At 40.2% G+C, this 20013-nt stretch overlaps 1 protein-coding gene across 7 annotated transcripts; it reads right to left on the bottom strand.

Moving 5' to 3' along the window:
• Positions 1 to 671: 671 nt before the first annotated feature.
• Positions 672 to 18972, bottom strand: NFYB (nuclear transcription factor Y subunit beta). Of its 7 annotated transcripts, none has more exons than XM_004269442.4 (8): positions 18828 to 18969; positions 16168 to 16254; positions 9425 to 9518; positions 7877 to 8007; positions 5612 to 5809; positions 4311 to 4392; positions 3292 to 3371; positions 672 to 2478 (listed from the first exon to the last, which is right to left on the bottom strand). In XM_004269442.4, the coding sequence occupies exons 3-8, from the start codon at positions 9516 to 9518 to the stop codon at positions 2446 to 2448; spliced, it is 618 nt and encodes a 205-aa protein (XP_004269490.1). In that variant the 5' UTR covers positions 16168 to 16254; positions 18828 to 18969; the 3' UTR covers positions 672 to 2445. The 7 variants fall into 7 exon arrangements, 5 of the variants coding, with proteins under 5 accessions (XP_004269490.1, XP_004269491.1, XP_033283482.1 ...); XM_004269443.4 differs by lacking the exon at positions 18828 to 18969 and adding an exon at positions 17704 to 18712; XM_033427591.2 differs by having other exon boundaries at positions 2417 to 3004; positions 18828 to 18972.
• Between the last annotated feature and the right edge of the window lie 1041 nt (positions 18973 to 20013).

The raw sequence follows: 20013 nt of genomic DNA on the forward strand, positions 1-20013 counted from the left end.
CATCCCCGTTTATAACGAGGTAGTGAGGGGATAGATAGATAGAAGCTAACTTAAGTCCCTTCTTCTATGGCTTAATCACTGAAGCCCATTTCTCTCTTAGATACTCATAAAGCAACACATACAAAATTATTTTAAAAACTAACTTTTAGGTTATTGTAGGAGCTTATATACTTAAGTTCCGGGGGGGAGAAAACATGACATTCAGTTACATGCAACATAGCCAGGTAAGAAGGCAGCACTACTTCTCACATGCATAAAAGGGGATTATGGACCTGACACGTGCAAATTGCCAATGTTCTTTCAGAGTATGAAGCCCGTATAATCCAAAATTGACCTAATTTTACATACTCTAAAGTTTTAGTACTAATAGCGAATTATTAAATTTAGAATTTTATTTTGGTATATACTGATATACATTTTAAAGTTGTCTAATTTTTTAATCTTGATTCTTATACATAGCTCAATCTTTAAACTTTAGAGAAAGAACCTGATAACCAAAGATCAAGTGCTTTTATCAGTTATATAATGACATACTGCCTGGATCAAATGGAAGCTATTTCAAAAATACAATTATATATGTATCAAAAGCCTTAAAATTTTGCATATCTGTTAAACCAACAATTCTACTAATAGAATTTATTTGAAGAAAACAGTCATGGATGTACACAAGATTCAATGAAGTGTCGTTTATAACTGTGAAAAGATGTATATAGTCAAAATGTCCAATAGAAGATTAAATAAATTATGTTTCAGCCATACAACAGAATAATAAAGAAATAAAAGTAGAAGACTATGTAATGACCTGGGAAAGATGTTCACAATATATTAAGTGAAAAAAGCATGTTACAAAACAGTATGCAAGTATGAGCCCATTTTTATAAAAATATACATATTTAGCAAAGTAAAAGGACAAATCATATTTACCAAAATATTAACATTGGTTGTTTTTAACATAGTAGGATGATAGTTGGTTTTGCTTAACCACCCTTTTTTGCCCGTTTGAATTTTCTGTAATGAAGATTATTTTTTAAATGGGAAGGTAGTGAGGGAGTTATTAACCTCAGATTATCCCAATTGTGCCCGCAAAAGCTCCTTCTGGCAAAGTAAATGTTTCTGTCCAGCCTGTATCTAGGAAATTGCTTCTCCCTTATAATGTGAGTGTCCTTCCAAGATGACATTCACTCAAAGTGCCTTTTAGGCAAACTATACAAGAGCAATTGTTGATTTAAAAAAAAAAAATAAAGAGACTCAAGTTAGTTATCACCAAAAAGAATAGGTGAGAAAATACAAATCCTCACTCTAAAAAAGGAACAACCCAAGTACAATACTAGTAAATTATACAAAGTTACATTATCTAAATTTAGTTTATTGCAAAGATCAAGACAGCACACTAGAAGCTGGCGGTTTCTCTTTCGCACCATTCACAGCACTAACTCTGTTCTTCACTTCATTCACTCACCCATGCAAAAAAGCTCTGTATACACACAATGATGTCTGATATTTCTTGGTTCCCATAGCATAATAGGAAACTTGACATTTCAATTAAAAAGGTAAAATGAGGACATTTACCATCAGACTATGAAATTCCTCTTCTGGAAGAGGATACTATATAGTATTTGAAGATATGCCTTTGGAAAAATCATACAAAATGAAAGGGGCACCATTTCAAGAGCACTAGGACTACATTAAACTTCAATGAATTCCAACACTCATAATAATGTAACTCAAAAACAAATCTAGTCTTAACAAAAGCTCCAATAAACTAACACTATCTTAACAGGCACAATGAACAGTGTAAACACTGTTAACGGGCACCAGCTTGAATAGGGCCGACAATATTTGCTTCTGCATTCACACTTAATTTCTCAATTACATTTTTTAAAAAAAATGGTGCTGCTTAAGCTATGAATGTTTTACAAAAAAGTTAATAAATATGGCAAATGCTAAAAATCTAGCTAGGTTATCATGCAAAGTATTATATAACCAAGACAAACTCAAATTTATAATAAAGGCAACTTGCATTCAAAATGAACTCTACCCTTATTTTTTATTAAAAGGGCAAACATCATGAATTAACCCAGCTGCTTACTTGAATTATTACAAAAGTAACATGATTCAATATGAAAATAAGAAACTGTCTACAAATCTCTGACAGTAATAAACTGCAATATACAATGCATACAGGAGTCATACAGAGCAACAAACTCTCGTACAAAACAAAAATATTTTAATACCTTTAAAATCCAAATTTTTCTTTAAAATCATTCATGAAAAAGATTCTCAAGTCAGAATTAACACCTCAATTAGTCAAGCATTGGGAAGCTACATTACAACTATTTAATATACAAAGAGACATCTTTTCACCAGTCAGCTCCTTCTAATGTCTCTGTTCCGGAATCATACAGACTCAGTTCTCTACACTCTCCAGTCCATCATTTCTTCGGATCATGAAAACTGAATTTGTTGAACACCAGAAATCTAAGATTTGAAAATTTAAATTGAGCAGAATTAAAGAAAAAATAGTTTCCTGTATATTATAAACATTCAAAGAGTAAAAACAACAGACGATGAAAAATAAGTCTAGTTCCCACCCCAAATCTCCATTCTCTCTACCTTCAATAATTTGTGTATCTTTATAGAAATCTATGCAAATACATTCATTCCCTCAATATCCATGGGGGATTGGTTCCAAAATGCCCTGTGGATGCCAAAATACACAGATGCTCAAGTCCTTTTTCTTTTTTCTTTTTTTTTTGCATTACGCAGGCCTCTCACTGTTGTGGCCTCTCCCGTTGCGGAGCACAGGCTCCGGACGCGCAGGCCCAGCGGCCATGGCTCACGGGCCCAGCCGCTCCGCGGCATGTAGGATCTCCCCAGACCGGGGCACGAACCCATGTCCCCTGCATCGGCAGGCGGACTCTCAACCACTGCGCCACCAGGGAAGCCCGCTCAAGTCCTTTAATCGGCCTTCAGTATCCATGAGTTCTGCATCTGCAAATTCCATCTGTGGATTCAACCAACCACAAACCACAGATCGGAAACATGATCCATGGTTGGTTGAATCCATGGGTGTGGAACCCGTGGATATGAAGGGTGAACTGTATGAACATCTGTGTACATATCTGTAACCATTAGAGAATACTATACACAGTTATATATTTGGAGAAAACAATTTTTAACAACCTTTATCAGATTCTTAATGTGTTGACGTTAACTACCTGTGATTAAAAAAAATTAATGAATATAATTTTTTTAATTATTTAAAGTATTAATAGAAAGAAGGTACTATACCTGTTGATATGATGTTGTGTAAACCATAACATTTTGTTGCTGACCATCTGCAGTTATTAAGCCAGCTGGTAACTGGTTAGCTAAAAGACAAAAAAAAAAGTTAAAGCAGGAAAAGAACTGCATCTGCTTTCTTGACCTGAACCTTAAGGTTGTGTGATTTTTTCCATTTAAAAAAGTTCCCTAAAAATGCACATTTTTTTCCTATAGCATTTTTCAGTTTTCTTAAGTGTACTTTCGCTAATTAATTCCCCATGGGCATAAAAGACTGGATGGAGTTTCTGACTCATAAGTAGACCTACACTGTGAGGCCTGGTTGGGAGCAACACTTACATAACTAAGCAACATATATTTTAAATATAAGAAATATATATATACATATAAATTTTATATGAGAAACATAATCACCATAGGACCTTTTATTTCACCAATGACACTCAATTTTTTTTTTTTTTTTTTGGGGTACGCGGGCCTCTCACTGTTATGGCCTCTCCTGTTGCGGAGCACAGGCTCCGGACACGCAGGCTCAGCGGCCATGGCTCACGGGCCCAGCCGCGCCGCTGCATGTGGGATCTTCCCGGACCGGGGCATGAACCCGTGTCCCCTGCATCGGCAGGCGGACTCTCAACCACTGCGCCACCAGGGAAGCCCAACACTCAATTTTTAAGAAACCTTCAGTTCGAATTTATTTAAATCACAAGATTTTATATTATAAACAACAATTCTCAATACTCCTCTCATGTGAATCTTAAACCAAAAACTAGGGACTATGGAAATCCATTAGAACTATTGGTGAAAGATTATAATCTCTGCAGAATTAAAATTTATATGCTTATCCCTCACTGACTTCAAATATAAGGGCATGAACTAGTAAGAACTATTCAAAATAGTGCTATGTCAAAACACTCAGTGCTAATATTCCAAAAGTTCTACTGCAGACATATAGAATTAATCACTGCCAACAATCTACATGACTCGTAAGAACGAATGTAGCTGCATAAATGTATCATAACACTGCTTACTAAATGCCTCCTCTGTAAGCTCTTCACTTAGTCCATCTGTAGCTGTGACTGCTCCACCAATTCCTTTCTCTCCTTTCATAGCCTGAGGAAGGGAAATCAAACAAGTAATCACTATATTCAAAACAACAACAACCTGTTTCCTAAATGAGAATGCTTACTTATTTCCTAAAATTAGGAGTTTCTATTATTACAAAATACAGAGTATTTATTAATGCTTCTGGTTAATAACATATGGAAAGGTCCTTCAAAATGCTGTTATATATGCAGTAGTCATCACAAGACAGTGTTAGTAATGACCTAGAAAATCTAAAATATTTATGAGTAAAAATAAAGTTATTCCACACTACATCAAAAGGAAAAGAGAAGTCTATTTACAGATGAAGTAGTCTGCAAAAACTGTAAATACCCAGCTTGCAGATCTACTACAAATGACCCAAGTTATCATTTAACTATACTTGCAGCTCTCGGCCAGCACTACAGCAGCCAGTTTGGAGTTTAAAATTCCTAAATCAAAATTACAGTTTGGATCAGAGACCTCTAAGTTTCTGTCCACTCTCAGGTTCTAATGATGCTGAAGATTTGGAAAAGTTCTGTAAAGAATTTACACATTCTCTTCCTACTTTAGTCATTCTGTGCAGATATCACTAATTTAATGGGATTCTAACACTAGAGACATTAAGAAAGTATTTTGAAAGCAATGTGGATCTGACACCCAAGTTGGAGTGTAGAAATAAATATGCTGATCTCAATTCATTTTCACAAAATTCATACCACATGCAAAGAAAAACCAAATAGGAAATATAGAAGAATTCAATCAATAATAAGAAAAGGTTATAGTTATAATTCCCTTTTTCTTATCTAAAAGGCCGCAAGCTTTGAGATGCTACCTCTTTTAAATTAGTAACAATAACAGCATGTGCTAACATTATCGAGCACTCTGTATGTGCCAAGCCAAGGGCTGTACATGGATTATTAGTCCTCTCAGTAACTCTGTGAGGTAGGTACTATTATTATTAGCCTCACTCTACAGACCAGGAAACCAAGGCCTAAAGTACTTAAACAGGCTGCCCAGGGTCACAGAGTTCAGCATCCAGATGGTCTAAATCCAGAGTCCATGCTCTTAATCATTACACAACTATGCTGCCATTAGTAATACAAAGGAAGAAAGAAAGGACTTCCTATTTAAGTTCAGTAATGTAAGTGATTACATACTTCTGAGAAATGATTAATACATTTAAAAAGTTAAAAGTGAATAGTGTATCTTATTTTCTTAAAAACATAATGGGAGACACTTTACTTACCTCTCTGAACTTCTGAAGGTATAATTTCAGAGGTTCTACGTAACTGTCAAAGCCTAAGGTAGACATGGCAAAGAGAATATCTTCTCCATTGATTGTCTTCCGTTTCTCTTGATGGCATCTTTCACTTGCTTCAGATGTTATAAAGCTGATGAACTCACTTACACATTCTTGAACACATTCTTTGGCATCTTTTGCAATCTGAAGAGAAAAATCATAGGTAAATCTGCAGGGAATATAACCACCACTTTCCTAAAAACCTGCAAAAATAAAAGGCTATTCAGAAGAATATAAATTTCAGTTTATGACTGTTAACCTTTAACCTTCAAAATGTATGCTGCTAACAGTGACGTAACATATGCTATCAAAATTGCAACGCTCATTGAGTGAGACTGAAAACTTAAATACAAATGAGAGAAGCCTTGACAACTGTTCACACAAAACAGAATTTAGGTTTAAAAGCAACTACTGGATGACCCTACCACCCCATAAAAATGAAAACTTACAAACCAAGTGCCCCAAGAAAATCAGTCCTGTTATGTCTGGAGTGTACTGTGGGCTAGACTTAGGTACCGCTTCTCTGCCCTGGCATTTCCACCAGTGAGGACACCAGAAAGTTTTTAAAAACAAACTAAAAACTAAATTCACTGTAAGGCTTACAAGGGAGTGAAATAATGACATCTGGTGACATTTTTATTAATAAAGATACAAAGTGTCCAGAATACATTTTGAGTTTATGAAAAAGCCTACCAAAAGAAGCACACACCTGCCATCTCATTATAAAGACAACTCTTCACTTAGTGGTCTAGGGTTTGAAAGTGAAACTCTAATAGATTAAATCATGCAATTCCAAAGCCACTTCTAACAGGAATGACAAAATCCTCTGCTGAAACATACTGTCTTTCACCTCCATGCCTATTTTACATCCTGGTGAAAAGTAACAAGAGTTACTGCATAAATGCAGTCAAACAAGATAATATAACCTGAGCTAGATACATAACTTTAGATGTTCCAGCAGCTATGCTAAAAAAAAAAAAAAAAAAAAATGAAATTAATTTCAATATATTTTGCTTAACCTAGTAAATCTAAAATATTATCATTTAAACACAGAATCCATTTAAAAATTGAGATATTTTAAATACTGTAAATCAACTATACTTCAATTAAAAAAACATTTTAAAAATTGAGATCTCTTTATCCTTTCTTTTATACTAAGCCTTCAAAATCTGGGGTATGTTTTACATTTACAGCACATCTCAGTTCATTCGACCAACATTTCAAGTGCTCAATAACCACATGTGGCTAGTGGCCACAGTACCAGGCAGCGCAGGCCTAGCATAGTAAGCAATTATCAGCAGTTGTGCTTTTTTCCCCTTAAAACATAAGGAGGACCACTCAAATTGGAACTTCTAGGCTTCGTGATATATTTTAATAATGTATTTCTTTGTAAGCTTTATTACTTTCATAAGTATTTTCAAAGCTACAATAAAATGAGAGAAACCTTATTATGCAATACAAAACAATATACAAAGTGTGGACTTTAGTTCAGACCAAGTGATAAGTAGAGTGACAGTGAGTTTTTAAAAGCTGTTATAAGTAACTGTTTATACAGTTATTTCTCCACAAGACAAAACTACTTTAAAAGATCATGCCAGTTGAATTAAATATATGTTACTATTTTTAATTATAGAGAAAGTTTCCAAACATACAGATTTGGGGGGAAAATCCTTACTACATCCATCAGCCCAACATGGTCCAATTTTGCTGCAACATTACGGAAGTTACAACTTCATATGCCCAAAACCTGATAGTTCTGACAATGCACTTTTTTTTTTTTTTTGCGGTACGCGGGCCTCTCACTGCTGTGGCCTCTCCCGTTGCAGAGCAAAGGCTCCAGATGCGCAGGCTCAGCGGCCATGGCTCACGGGCCCAGCCGCTCCGCGGCATGTGGGATCTTCCCAGACCGGGGCACGAACCCGCATGCAGGTTCGGCAGGCGGACTCCCAACCACTGCGCCACCAGGGAAGCCCACAATGCACCTATTTTTAAAACGATTCTTAATTCTGTTTCATCTGCTTCCAGCAAGTGGGGAGCAGGAGCGCCGCTCAGCAACCAAGTGTGTACAACTGAGATGTGTGTTTTGCTGAAAGGCTGAATGACTGAAATCAACAGCTAACTATATTCATGAAATATGTGTTCATGTAGTTTTACATGCCCTCCTCCCCACCCCTGAAAAACAAAACCCAGTTAAATTCTCCTCAGCATTACCTTTCCCGTTTGAGGTATGGCATTTTTCATTATCCTTGCAACATTTGCAATTGGAAGATATATATCTTGTTCTCTAAAACTTTCTTTTGAACCATTTGTGTCTTCATGATCATTCATGCTGTCCTCAGTATCTAAGTAAAAATAACAGGTTTATAGCTTCTCATAATTTTTCCTTCAAGATAGAGAAGACTACCTCAGACAATCTAAGATAAGAAACATTCTGGTTCATTTTCTAATCGTTTTTAGGGATTAGGACAGCAGTTCTTTTCACAATTTTCTCAGGGCCATAACTGAGCCTCCTCATTAATTTCAAAGCCACTACCTAGAATACTCTTATCCTCAACTCTGCCTACTAAGTCCTACCTACCCACTCTCCAAAAAGCTCAAATACATCTCCACAGCACCTTCAGAAGTGATCTCTCCTTTCACAAAATATCTCAAACAAGTGCTTCTTTGTGTCTCTTCTCTAACACATTTTATAATCCTTATTTCTCATTCCCCCTCTTAGATTTTTGCTACCTGAGGCCAGGGATCAGCTTTGTGTCCTTCCTAGGACTTGGTACAGCACCTCCAACAGGAGGTGCTCATAAATTATCTGTTACATAACTTAGCTATAAAATAGAAGAGACTGTGATCTATGGCTCCATGCATATAACAAGATTAAAAGGGTGTGTGTTTATCCAAAGCCAAGTTTATATAGAATGGAAAAACTGGACTTGAATATTACTAACCCAATTGGATTACCACTAATGTAGTAATAGTTTATGAACAAAGCTATAGCAGTAATCCAATGTTCTTACAGAAAGTAAATTTTTAGATATAACTGAAGCTTTCATAGTACAAATAATATCCTTTTATGATTAAATGCAGTATCTTGTAAGTAAACTTCCCACTCTTTTATTAATATATGTATTAAATAAGAAAGGTACTTAAGTTGATTCAGTTTACATTTTTACATGTTTAAAATGATGTTATCAAAATTAACTTGTTTGAATATCTGTTTTAGGATGGAATAAATAATCACCTACCCCCAACTGCCTTCTACAAAAATATATCTTAGTGTTTTTTAATCTTACACATCAGAATGCCACAAAAGCAAATTATTTCTGATAGGCCAACATAATACTGCCATTCTACTACAAGTTAAAACTTAATATTGAATAAAAACCAAAACTAAGTCTGTTCATAAGTACCAGAAATATAATAGCTAGCAACCACCCTCTAAAGAACTACTCAGTTTATCAATTGAGTAAGAATTCGCCATATTTAATACTTAAGTAGGAAATCAATAACAAATCATTAAAGAAACTGTACCAGCTTTAAAAAGGCATACTTTTATAGAATTATTTTCTAAAACCCATCATTCTTTTGAAGACTATTTCTAATAAAAATAGCAAAGTATACCTTTTTAGACTATCACTAAACTGTGACACAAGAGTGCTAATTTTCCTGTAAAGACAAAAGTAACATAGAACATCACATCAATAAAATTTCCACTTTCTAATTTGTTCCTACTTGTGAATTTGTTTCTAATTGTGGCTTTCTTACCATCATGAGGCTGTATAACATAATGACTTCCTCCAATATAGTCTGCAGAAATTCCTAGTTGAGAAGCATCTGTGGTGGAACTGTCACCATCCATCTATGAGGAAAAAAAGCTTTCAATAATCTTCAATAAAACTTGTCTAAAAACTACATAATAGATTCAGTGCTCATAAATTGTCATAGGATGAGTCAGTTAAATTTTTCATAGCCTTAAGCTTACTAAAAGAAAACATATTTCTTGATTTGGAAACCTTTTGATAATTTGCCAATGATTCAAGATTCCCTATTCACCCTCTATTAAGTGATAAGCCTACGACCAACGGGGAAACAAAACAAGGAAATGAATTTAAAACACACACGTCTTTCTTTTCAATTGCATAATCATCAAATATAGTATAGGCAACCCTGACTTACAACCTAATTTATCTCTGTAATGGCAAGCAAAGCCAAAATCAGCTTAGTAGTTAGCCACCTGGATATATCCAGCCTGTTCAGCTCTCCTGCTAAAGCCAGATATTCCTACACGAACTTTTTTGCTCTCGCTGCAAACTTTCTTTGCTATCTCACAGAAGTTCCACAAGAGACAATATCCTGGTTTAAACTGTTGTTTGGTATAAGAAGCATATGGATTCCTTGCACAATTCTGTACCCATGCAACCTAAAAGTACACCCACATTTTGAACAAGCTCATCACCCCTAATTCTAGTCAAAGGTTAATTTTCTCTTCCCCCACCCTCAGACTTTTGACTTGTTAAGGAAAAAAGAAAAGGAGGGGTCAGGGAGATTGGAGATCTGCATATAAAAATAGGAAAATGATAACCACAGACAAAAATGAGAGTTAAAATGACTTTTGGTTTTTTTTGCTGTACGCAGGCCTCTCACTGCTGTGGCCTCTCCCGTTGCGGAGCACAGGCTCCGGACGCGCAGGCTCAGCGGCCATGGCTCACGGGCCCAGCCGCTCTGCAGCATGTGGGATCTTCCCAGACCGGGGCACGAACCCGTATCCCCTGCATTGGCAGGCGGACTCTCAAACACTGTGCCACCAGGGAAGCCCTACAATGACTATTTTAAAAGAACCCTGGGAGTTCCCTGGTGGTCTAGTGGTTAGGATTTCACGCTTTCACTGCTGTGGGTTAGGGAACTGAGATTCCCTGAAGCCACACGGCGCAGCCAAAATAAAAATAAAACCCTGCTTAATTTTACTCAGAGGTAAATGATTTCTAAGAGAGAAAATCTGGGCGGGGGTGCGGGGCGGGGATGGACCCATAAGCCCTGAACTGTCTCCATTCCAACATGGCAAATCCTGGAAGTCTTTCTGCTTTGCAAATAATACTATTCAGAACAATAAGGGACTGGCTAATTGTGGCTGGAAAAATTTTGAATGCATTATCTGAATAAAAAGCATAGCAAAAATTAAGTGTAATTTACATATGCTTTCAGGCCAAATCAAGAAGAGACAGTTGATGCTAAATGTTTATCAAGGCCCAGGACCCAGCACAAACTTAGTGTTATTAACCGCAATATCTGAGTCCTCATGTAACACCTCTTCCTTTCCATCTCTGTTGGATTTTTATCTAATACTAAAATACCAGGCTAGTTTCCAAGTCTTCAATAACATGGCATTTCTTTGATGCATCTGTTGACTGTGGTATCTAATTTAACTGTAAATACAGATACATTTCCATAATTTATATAGCTGTTTTAAGGGGGTAGAGAATAGAATTCACTTACTTTAATAATTTGTGAAAGTACAGGGTACCTATTTATGATGCTTCTTAGTGCCCTCTAAGAGAAGGTAAACAGCAGTCAGTGAGCTCTGATTTAGAGTCTTATTGATCCCTGAAAACAAGCATCCCTACCAGTTAAATGTATTTCTATATAAAATGGAAATAATAATTTCACCTTCCCCATCTTAAACAGCTAATATATGTATGAAGCATTTTCCAAATATAAAATGCTATTTTGATCCTAAAATGCTATAAAGATACTAGGAGAGTTGTCTTTAATAGATATGATGATGGATTTATTAGCCATGAAAGAGAGGTCAATTAGGATAGCTGTGAATGGATTGGTTTTTACAATGCCCTAGGGGAGATCAAGGTGCAGGAGACAGGACCAAAGTGGTTAAAAGCCTACAACTAAGAAACAAATACAGTTTGTTTTTTTGGGAAGGGGGGTTGGAGGCAGTTACAGAAATCCTTTGCTAAATCAATGTCCACAGGATAGCCTGAGTCTTTTTAAATTAGCTGATGAGCAAGACCCTGTTGTAATAACCATGATCTGAGAGATTAATTTATAGATATAATGTAAAAAAAGTGTTAAAAGCAAAAAGTTTAACTCACATTATCTTGTCATGCGCTGGAATTAGCAGCAAGATTATCACCTGGATTAAGAACATTAGCCTCTAAACCTCAGTCTTCTAAAAATTACTTCTGAAAGTATTTCATAGAGTTGTTGGAATTAAATAAAGACTAGAAACCTGCTAAGGACAGAGTCTGGCACATAGTGTACTCAGATGTCAGATCTCACCCTCCCTCCTTTGAAGATAAGCCACATGTCATCTGCTTAGCTGTATGCGTCTTTGGTTCTGCAAGTTTTAGCTTTTCTGTCATTTCACCACTCCTGTCTTCCTCTCTTCTTTCTACCATTAAAATCCTGCCCCATACTTTAATCCCAGTGTTCACCCATCCTCCTGAAATCTTTCTGATTTACCCTATTCTGTAAGCCAAAAATCAGTGTTCCCATCTTGGAATCCCCAAGGCTCTTAGAATCTTCCATTCAACAAGCTGGCCTCATCTTTGATGCTTACAATATGCTAGCTATCCTCCTATATATATATAAGAAATGAGAGGGGTAACTTGCTAGATACATCCCAAAGGCTTTTTCTAGGTCTAAAACTTCCTATTAAAATTCACAAAATAGATTGTAGATTGTAAGCCAGTGAACAAATATTTACCGAGTAAGCACCCTGTATTTATCAAGTCTGTGCTATGTGCCGACAACGTCACAGGTCAACAACAAAGACAAGGTCTCTGTCCTCATCTTGCAGAGAAGACAAATGTTACGTAAACTGGGGTCAGGGGGACGGGGTGGGGAGCACAGCCTATTAGTATTTCCAAGGCACAGGCTCTGGAATCAGATCACCTGGTTTGAATTCCCTGCAACTTACTGGCAAGTGGGATGAGAATAGTACTTACCATGTAAAGACCTACCATAGTACGATAGGAGTACTCAGTAAATGTTATACATAGTTATTAAATAATGACAAATAATTAACTAATTGCTAGTGTCCAGTGCTAAGGAAAATAAAGATGTTTTGTTATATGCTTCGGGAGTTTATTCCATAAGGAACCTCACTAGTCTAAAAGAGTCAAGGAAGGCCGTCTTAAGAAAATGACGTTTAAACTGAGACTGAAAGATGAACAGCAATCAGTCAAAGAAAGATGGGACGAGAATGTTCCAGGCAAAGGAAACTGAGAAACAGTACTGGTGGGCTGGAATGAGCCAGTAGAGGCTGGGTCAAGCAGTATCTTGTGGACAAGAGTAAATCAAAGAAGAGTTTTATCAGAAGAATGCAAATCAGATTTCTTTTTAAAAACATCACTCTGGCTACAGTCCAGTGTAGAAAGTGAACTGGAGGGGAGTAAGAATGGCGGCAGAAGTCCAGTAAGGACTGTAATGCTGCATTTAGGGCATGAGTTCAGGAAAGATGATGAACATTCCCAGTATCAACAGGACAGCAGCACTGGACAGCAGAAGCAGAGACTACAGAGCTTTTTCGTTGGTAAAATCAACAGACTTGGTGGCTGACTGAATAAGAGCTGGAGGAAGAACCAAGGATAATGCTGGGATTCTTACAGCTGGGGAGACAGATGGCTTTCACCAAAGAATGCAAAAGGAAGGGAACAGGAGTGCTAGGAGGATGCAAAGAGCCTAGCTGAAGTTGGTGACCATAAATGTTTAGTGGAATCGATATGTCCAGCTGTGATACTTACAAGCCTGGTAAGAACAGAGACCCTGAAGTGTTGAATTCCATCCAGACAACAAAGAGGAAAGAGCATGTAGAATAATGACGAGAATGGGTAAAATGATCAATCATTAGCTCCAAGGGAACTGAGAAATATGGACAAAGAGTAGTTAAATCCCATTAAATTAACTTTATTGACTATTCTAAGTATTTAGTTTAACCGATAATATTGTTCTCTAAAATATTATGCGAAATAAATGGTCAGCTGTCTAAGCTAGTAAATTTTATTCTATAATTTTTTGATGTAGCGGTATCTTAACTATACTAATAATCTGTTGCACAAATGCGATAAGTAGTGCCCTCTTCAATATGTTTAACATTTTTGAGCACTTTCTAAATACCTTATGCAATGTTCATGACTCCATGAAGCAGGTGAGAAAATTGAGGTTATGTGAGGCTAACGACTTGCCAAAGGTGGCAACCTAAATGAGACCGAAGTCCAGAGTCTCAGATGCGAAGTACTTTATAGTATTTGTTCCTGATAGTTTTTCAAATAGTCCTTAAGCCTACGTCTTTAATTTGTCCTCTAAATTCTGAGTCTACTGATTGTATATTAAAAATCTTCAAAGATGCTTCTCAAGCAAGGACAATATTAACTTCCCCATTTTCAAAATGAAATTGCTATGAGAAGTGAAGGTATGGTATAAAAAGCACTTAGCAGGGCTTCCCTGGTGGCGCAGTGGTTGAGAGTCCGCCTGCCGATGCAGGGGACATGGGTTCGTGCCCCGGTCCGGGAAGATCCCACATGCCGCGGAGCGGCTGGGCCCGTGAGCCATGGCCGCTGAGCCTGCGCGTCCGGAGCCTGTGCTCCGCAACGGGAGAGGCCACAGCAGTGAGAGGTCCACGTACCGCAACAACAACAACAAAAAAGCACTTAGCAAAGTACATGATACACAGTAAGAACTCAGCAAATGTACCCTAGTATTATTACTGTCCCTTCAAATACAGTTCTCATATTCTTCCCAGGCATAAAAAGTTTTCTCTCTTACATGACCCCTTTCACCTGTTCTGTGGATCAATTCCTTTTTATCTCTTTGAGGATAAGAAATAATACAAAGATTCCTCATCTCTAGTACCAGCTTCTTCATTCTTCCTTAAACATGCTTAGTCTCCCTCATTAAACACACCAAGTACATATAGACACATACAAGCTTAATTCTGCTCCACACTCTGTCTGGCTTATCCTCACCCTGACAGTCCTTACACACCTCTTCAGTCCTATTGAAACTCTGTGACATGTGCTTTTCCATCCCAACATGATACTGAAACTGCTCTCAAAAGTTGCCAAAGATCGTGCCTTCAACCTACTTGACTGTTCTTTGTAGTGCTGGCCACTGCTGACCCCACATTTATGCTTGGAATTCTCTTCTCCCTTGATTTCCAAAGCAATATTCTTTCCTTCCCACATCCTACTTGTTAGTTTTAACCAACAATCGTTTTCTCTTTCTTCCCTTACTTTCTTAATAAACTCATTAAATATCATTTCTATGCTCATAAGTCCTACATCTACAACTATATCATGACTGCCACTCAAGCAAGCCAGGCCTGTAGAATATGTCTGATATCCCACCACTGCAAACTTAAGATACCGGAAAATGAAATTCACCTCCCCCATCCCCTGCAAGGAGGCAATGGATAAGAACTCCTTCTTAACTGCTGCAATTCCACTGTTAATAATGCCATCTCTCTACGTACCCTTCCAGGCTAATTATACCAGTGTCATCTTAGGTTCTTCCACCTCCTCCAAGATCTACCTAATCTGTTTAAATGTTTTCTGGATATGCCCTTCCTTTTCTACTTACACTGGATTACTATCCAACCTACCTGGGTACATGTAGTTTTAAGACCAATCTCACTGAAACATTGCTTCTATAGCTCTTGAACCTATAATGGTTCTAAAAGTCTTCCGCATCAAATCCAAACCATTTCATGGCTTTACATGAGAGGTTCCCCTACTTAACCTAACTAAACTGGTTTCCAACTCTATCTTCAGGGCTGATTTTTTTAAAAAAACCTTATTTAGGGACCACCAGGTTCTTTTGTTCTTGTTTTTGTTCTTCTGTTTTAGGAGTGAGGCAATCATGTCTCAAGGAAGTTGTGACATGCCTGATGTTACAGATGTAGTATCAGATTCAAGATTAAGTATCCAGACAGGTCACGTGGCATCTCTTCACTGGATTATCCTGTGAAATCCCCACCTGGACCATGCAGATCTACTGCCCAGCCACTAAACATAAGTCACTCACCCCTACCTTCAGGCTTTTGCTTATGGTGACAGCCTGCACCTATCCAACCCCACTCATCCTTCAAGGCTCAGTTCGAACCCTGCAGGCTCCCTCCATGACATTCCCAACTACCAAGCCCACCACACCTCTCTTTTCACTTGTGCTACCCTTAGAACCAGCATTTTCTGTTCCACACATAACTTGCCTCTAAGTATTCAATTTGACTAAAGCCCTACCAGCTAAACAGATAGCCTCTTGAGAGCTGGGATGGCTTTTTACCCTGTAGCCTGGACAACTCTTAAGGACCCAGAGGAAACACTTAATATATGCAAGTCCCTAGAAAGAAGAAAGCAACAGGAATGAGGAGAGGTACTGTCTGGCTTTGAAAGGCATTCATTCTATCAGGAATCTCCAATATAAATCAGTTACAATTTTGTTTCCAGCTAATTACAGTTCAAATCAAATTAACAACCAAAATGATAAAACATACTTACTGTCAAGAAATACTTTGAGAACCGTGTTGTCAGTGGTACTCAAGAACACCTGCCTAAAAAGGTGTCTAATCTCTGCCCAATTCCAACCTAGAAGATAAACATCTATTAGTAGTAAAAAAGTTAGCCTATAGGCTTTCTTCCTAGTAAAATTTAAAAAGGCACATATAATTTTACCTACTATTCTTATTTGATGGAGTGCATGGCTAAAAAATGGGGCAAAAAGCAAGCACCCAATAAATGTTTGTTAAATTGGAAGATATATTTTGGAGAACTTACAAAAAAGTTAATGCCATCGGGGGGAGGTATTGCTTTTCCAACATAACCCTATATTTAGTCATGTTCATCATAAATATTCATCACAACACACCAAATTATGTAATATGCAAGAGACCAAAAATCATGTTAACATATCTAAACTATTTAAAATATCGACACCCAGACACGAACACCCCAGTTATCAACTTAATTTTTTGGTGATGATTTTCTTATTGTTTTAGAGTGCGATTTAGAGTCCAAAAGCTCAAAAGGCAAGACAAATTTACCTCAGAGTATAACGCTTTTAAATATCTCAGATTATAGCGGGAAGAAGATACATGTTGCCCAGAGAACAACACAATTAAGACCTTTATCATTTTAAGGTACCACCATTTTGGACTCAAATTGCATCTCAATAGAACTTCCTTCTCACCTTAAGGCATAAATAGCTGAATAAACTAGCATCTATAACAATGTTACAATCTCCCTTTCTCATTTGCTTTTCCTTTTCTCGAGTGAAACGATTAAATGGAGAGTGGGGGGAAAAAAACATACCCTTTCAGTGTTAATTTTTAAAAGAAGAAAAAAATACCGATACACATTCAAGCATGAAATCTAGTAAATGGCAGAAAAAATTATAACCACTGAATTGAATTTTAAAATGCCATTACAAGGGTCCAGGCAGCAAAGACTGGCTGACATTGCCCACTGTGTTATAATCTTAAAAGGAATTTCTAATTTCTTTCCAAATATCGTCCTCTTCCTAGCCCAAAGCTGCCCGGAAAATTCCTTCCTTGTAGCTATAAGTGTTATTTTTTAAAGGGTGTCTCTGGGGGGGTAAAAAATCCTCAGAATCCTTAAAATATAGAAGCTGTAGATATTTATGTATTTTTGCTGGGGAAAGGGGTGCCACACCTCACCACACTCACCCAAATAGTTGAGTCGGTATATATTTAGATTCGGTATATCAAAGAAAAACACTATCACCTCATATGGTATATATTTTCTTAAAGGCAGGTTATGATATATATGAAAGCTCAAGGGAATGCATACATCTGTTTAATGTTTAAAGAAATGCAAATTTGTATCCAAGAAAAGCAGTAGACCCTTCCTTCCTCCACCCTCCATTCTTTGGCATCAAAACCAGAGTTTTGCATCAATATAATCCTTAAATTAAAAACTACAGCAGCAGTGTGAGGAAGGAATAATTGCCTTTTAAGGTATTTGGGTTAAACTTTCAATACTTTACAAATAAAATCCCTATTTGTTAATGCCACTTACATTGATCGGTTTACCTCATCACTTTATATTGCTGATTAGTTTCCATAGAAGAAAGCCGAAACCATCCCAGTGATTCGTGGCACGAACCGTGGAGTCCATGCAGGTTAGTGGGATACTATTTTTTTTTAAAGGTCATACGCTACCTAACCTTGCTTAAATCATCTCATTAGAGTACTTCGGTCGAGATTACGACTTGTGGGTCCTCTAATTCTTTGTTCTCGGAGACTACTACTCCTAAAGCCTGACATATCCTCCCCGCCTCCCACCCAAGATTAAAACCTTAGTCCAATCCGTAAGGCTTCCTTCCCACCTTCGGGGCAAGTCCAGGGACCGCAAGCCGCCAGATGGCTGCATTCTTTACGCGCAAACCAGACTGCGGGGAAACCAAATCCATTCCTTCCTCCCGGGGACCTCGCTTCCTCCCCACGAAGGTGCGCGGACTGGCCCCGGCCCCACGGCCCGCCCGGCCGACCTGTCAGTCCCGCCCGCGCGGCGAGGACGCCCCTGGCGCGCATACCCCCGACTCGCCCGGCCCGGGCCCGCGCCCAACGCCCGCCCGCCGCGCGGCGCTCGGGGTGCCGGGGCAGACAAAGCGGCCCGGCCCCGCCGTGCCTCCGCGGACCGGCGGGCGGAAGAGGGGCGCTCCCCGGGGACCCCCGCACGGCGGCCAGGCCCAGGGGTCAGGATCAGGGCCGGAGGTCCTGGCTGCGTCCCCCCGCCCCCCGGCCGGCTCTCCGCACAAAATGGAGCCGGCCGGGACGCCGCCGAGAGCGGGGCCCGACGGTGCCCCGGCGCCCCCTCCTCGGCCTCGGGCCCGGCGCTCTGCGGCGGCGGCGAGCAGGGGGCGGCCTGGCCCGCGTCCCGCCGCTCCTCGGCCCCGCGCACAAAGAGCCGCGCAGCGGCCCCGCGCTCGCTCCTCGGCCGGGCCCGCAGCGGGACAGGCCTCGCAGGCGCCCGCCCGGCCCCGGCTCCGGCCCGGGCGGGAGGGCGGGCGGGAGGGAGGCGAGTGCCCCCGGCCGCGGCGGCGTTGGCGGCGGGGACGGCGCCGGGAGGAGACGGACATTTCATTCGAGCTAAAGTGGAGTCGGTTTAGGAGCGATCATTGGCCGAAGCGAGACACAAACCTCCAATGCAGCCCTGGTTGGCTCCCGTCTCCAATCGGCTGTTTGGTTGGACAGAAAATGGCTGCGAAGGAACCAGTCCCAGCGCGGAGCTCCGCTTCCAGGACTCGGCCTTCCCTCCCTCCGCCGCGGGCCGCTTCCCTCGGCGTGACACCCTCCCTCCGCGCCTCCCGCGTGCCCGCCCGGCGCGGCCCCGCCCCGGCCCCGGCCCCGCCTCCGGCCCCGCCCCGTGCGCCGAGCGGCTGCAGCTGTGCCAGCCTGCAGAGCGGGCTGGGGGCAGCTGCGGTTAGGTGCTGTGGGTAGGTGCTGCGGGTAGGTCCTGCGGGGCACGGCGGAGCCGGCCAGCGGCCTTCTTGCTCGGCGGGGGATTCCAGGGACCGGGACTTAGGCGCGCTTCTGCTAAGGTCTGTGCGGACTTGCTTCCTGCGGTGTTTTCCCCGGACCTTGCGAAGCGTGATTTCTCAGCCTTCCCTCTCTTTTCAATCGCCTCCCTCCACCAAGTGCAAGTGTCTCATCCGCCTGCCTGAGTGCAGCCTGCCTGCGCCTCGATTTTTAAGATGGGGAAACCAAGGGCAGAAGCTGTCGTCCAGGGCAACACCCGAACTGCAGGGTGGAGTTGAACGGCGATTGTCTCCTGGGACGCTTTCAGTACCTCGTGTTGGCCTTGTGTCCCTGTTAATGTGGCCACATGCACAACGCTCCTTCTCACTCGGCCGCTGAGCTCCGGTATTCGTTTTTCAGATTCCATCTGAAGTTGCAATACTCTCCTTCAGGTTTAACAAGCTGGTCAGTCCAGGCAGCCTTCACGCCAGCTTAAAATGTTGCATATGCTGCCCCCCACCCGCATAGTATTTGCAACATGACATGTGGCTTTTCCCAACCAGATGACATTTGGGCTGCAAGAATGCATGGCCCATTCTTGCCTCGGTGCAGCCAAGCTCCCTCGCTGTCTTTCCCTGAGTCCAGTCTGGTTCGGACTTCCCTGGTCTGTGACCATCAGAGATGGGCGGTGGACCAGACACCACTCACTGCAAAGGGGGCAGGATTTTTGCAACCGGGGCCGGGAATCATGTTCCCTTTACTTCCACTAAACAAGTGGCCCGGTGCCACATTAAACTTTCCAGCTTTAATCACGTAAAAATATGTAGACATGTTTTATTTATAAAGCTCCTACTGTTTCTCTGCATAT

This window comes from Orcinus orca, chromosome 11, assembly GCF_937001465.1.
Source record: "Orcinus orca chromosome 11, mOrcOrc1.1, whole genome shotgun sequence".
NCBI classification, from domain to species: domain Eukaryota; kingdom Metazoa; phylum Chordata; class Mammalia; order Artiodactyla; family Delphinidae; genus Orcinus; species Orcinus orca.

What these genes read in the sequence shown, in the direction of transcription:
- NFYB (XM_033427591.2), bottom strand. Translation starts at nt 9,518, where the DNA reads ATGGATGGTGACAGTTCCACCACAGATGCTTCTCAACTAGGAATTTCT. An exon ending in TGTTATACAGCCTCATGATG is followed by an intron (nt 8,008 to 9,424) that starts GTAAGAAAGCCA and finishes ATTTTTACTTAG; the next exon opens with ATACTGAGGACAGCATGAAT. An exon ending in ACACAACATCATATCAACAG is followed by an intron (nt 3,005 to 3,291) that starts GTATAGTACCTT and finishes TTGAATCCACAG; the next exon opens with ATGGAATTTGCAGATGCAGA.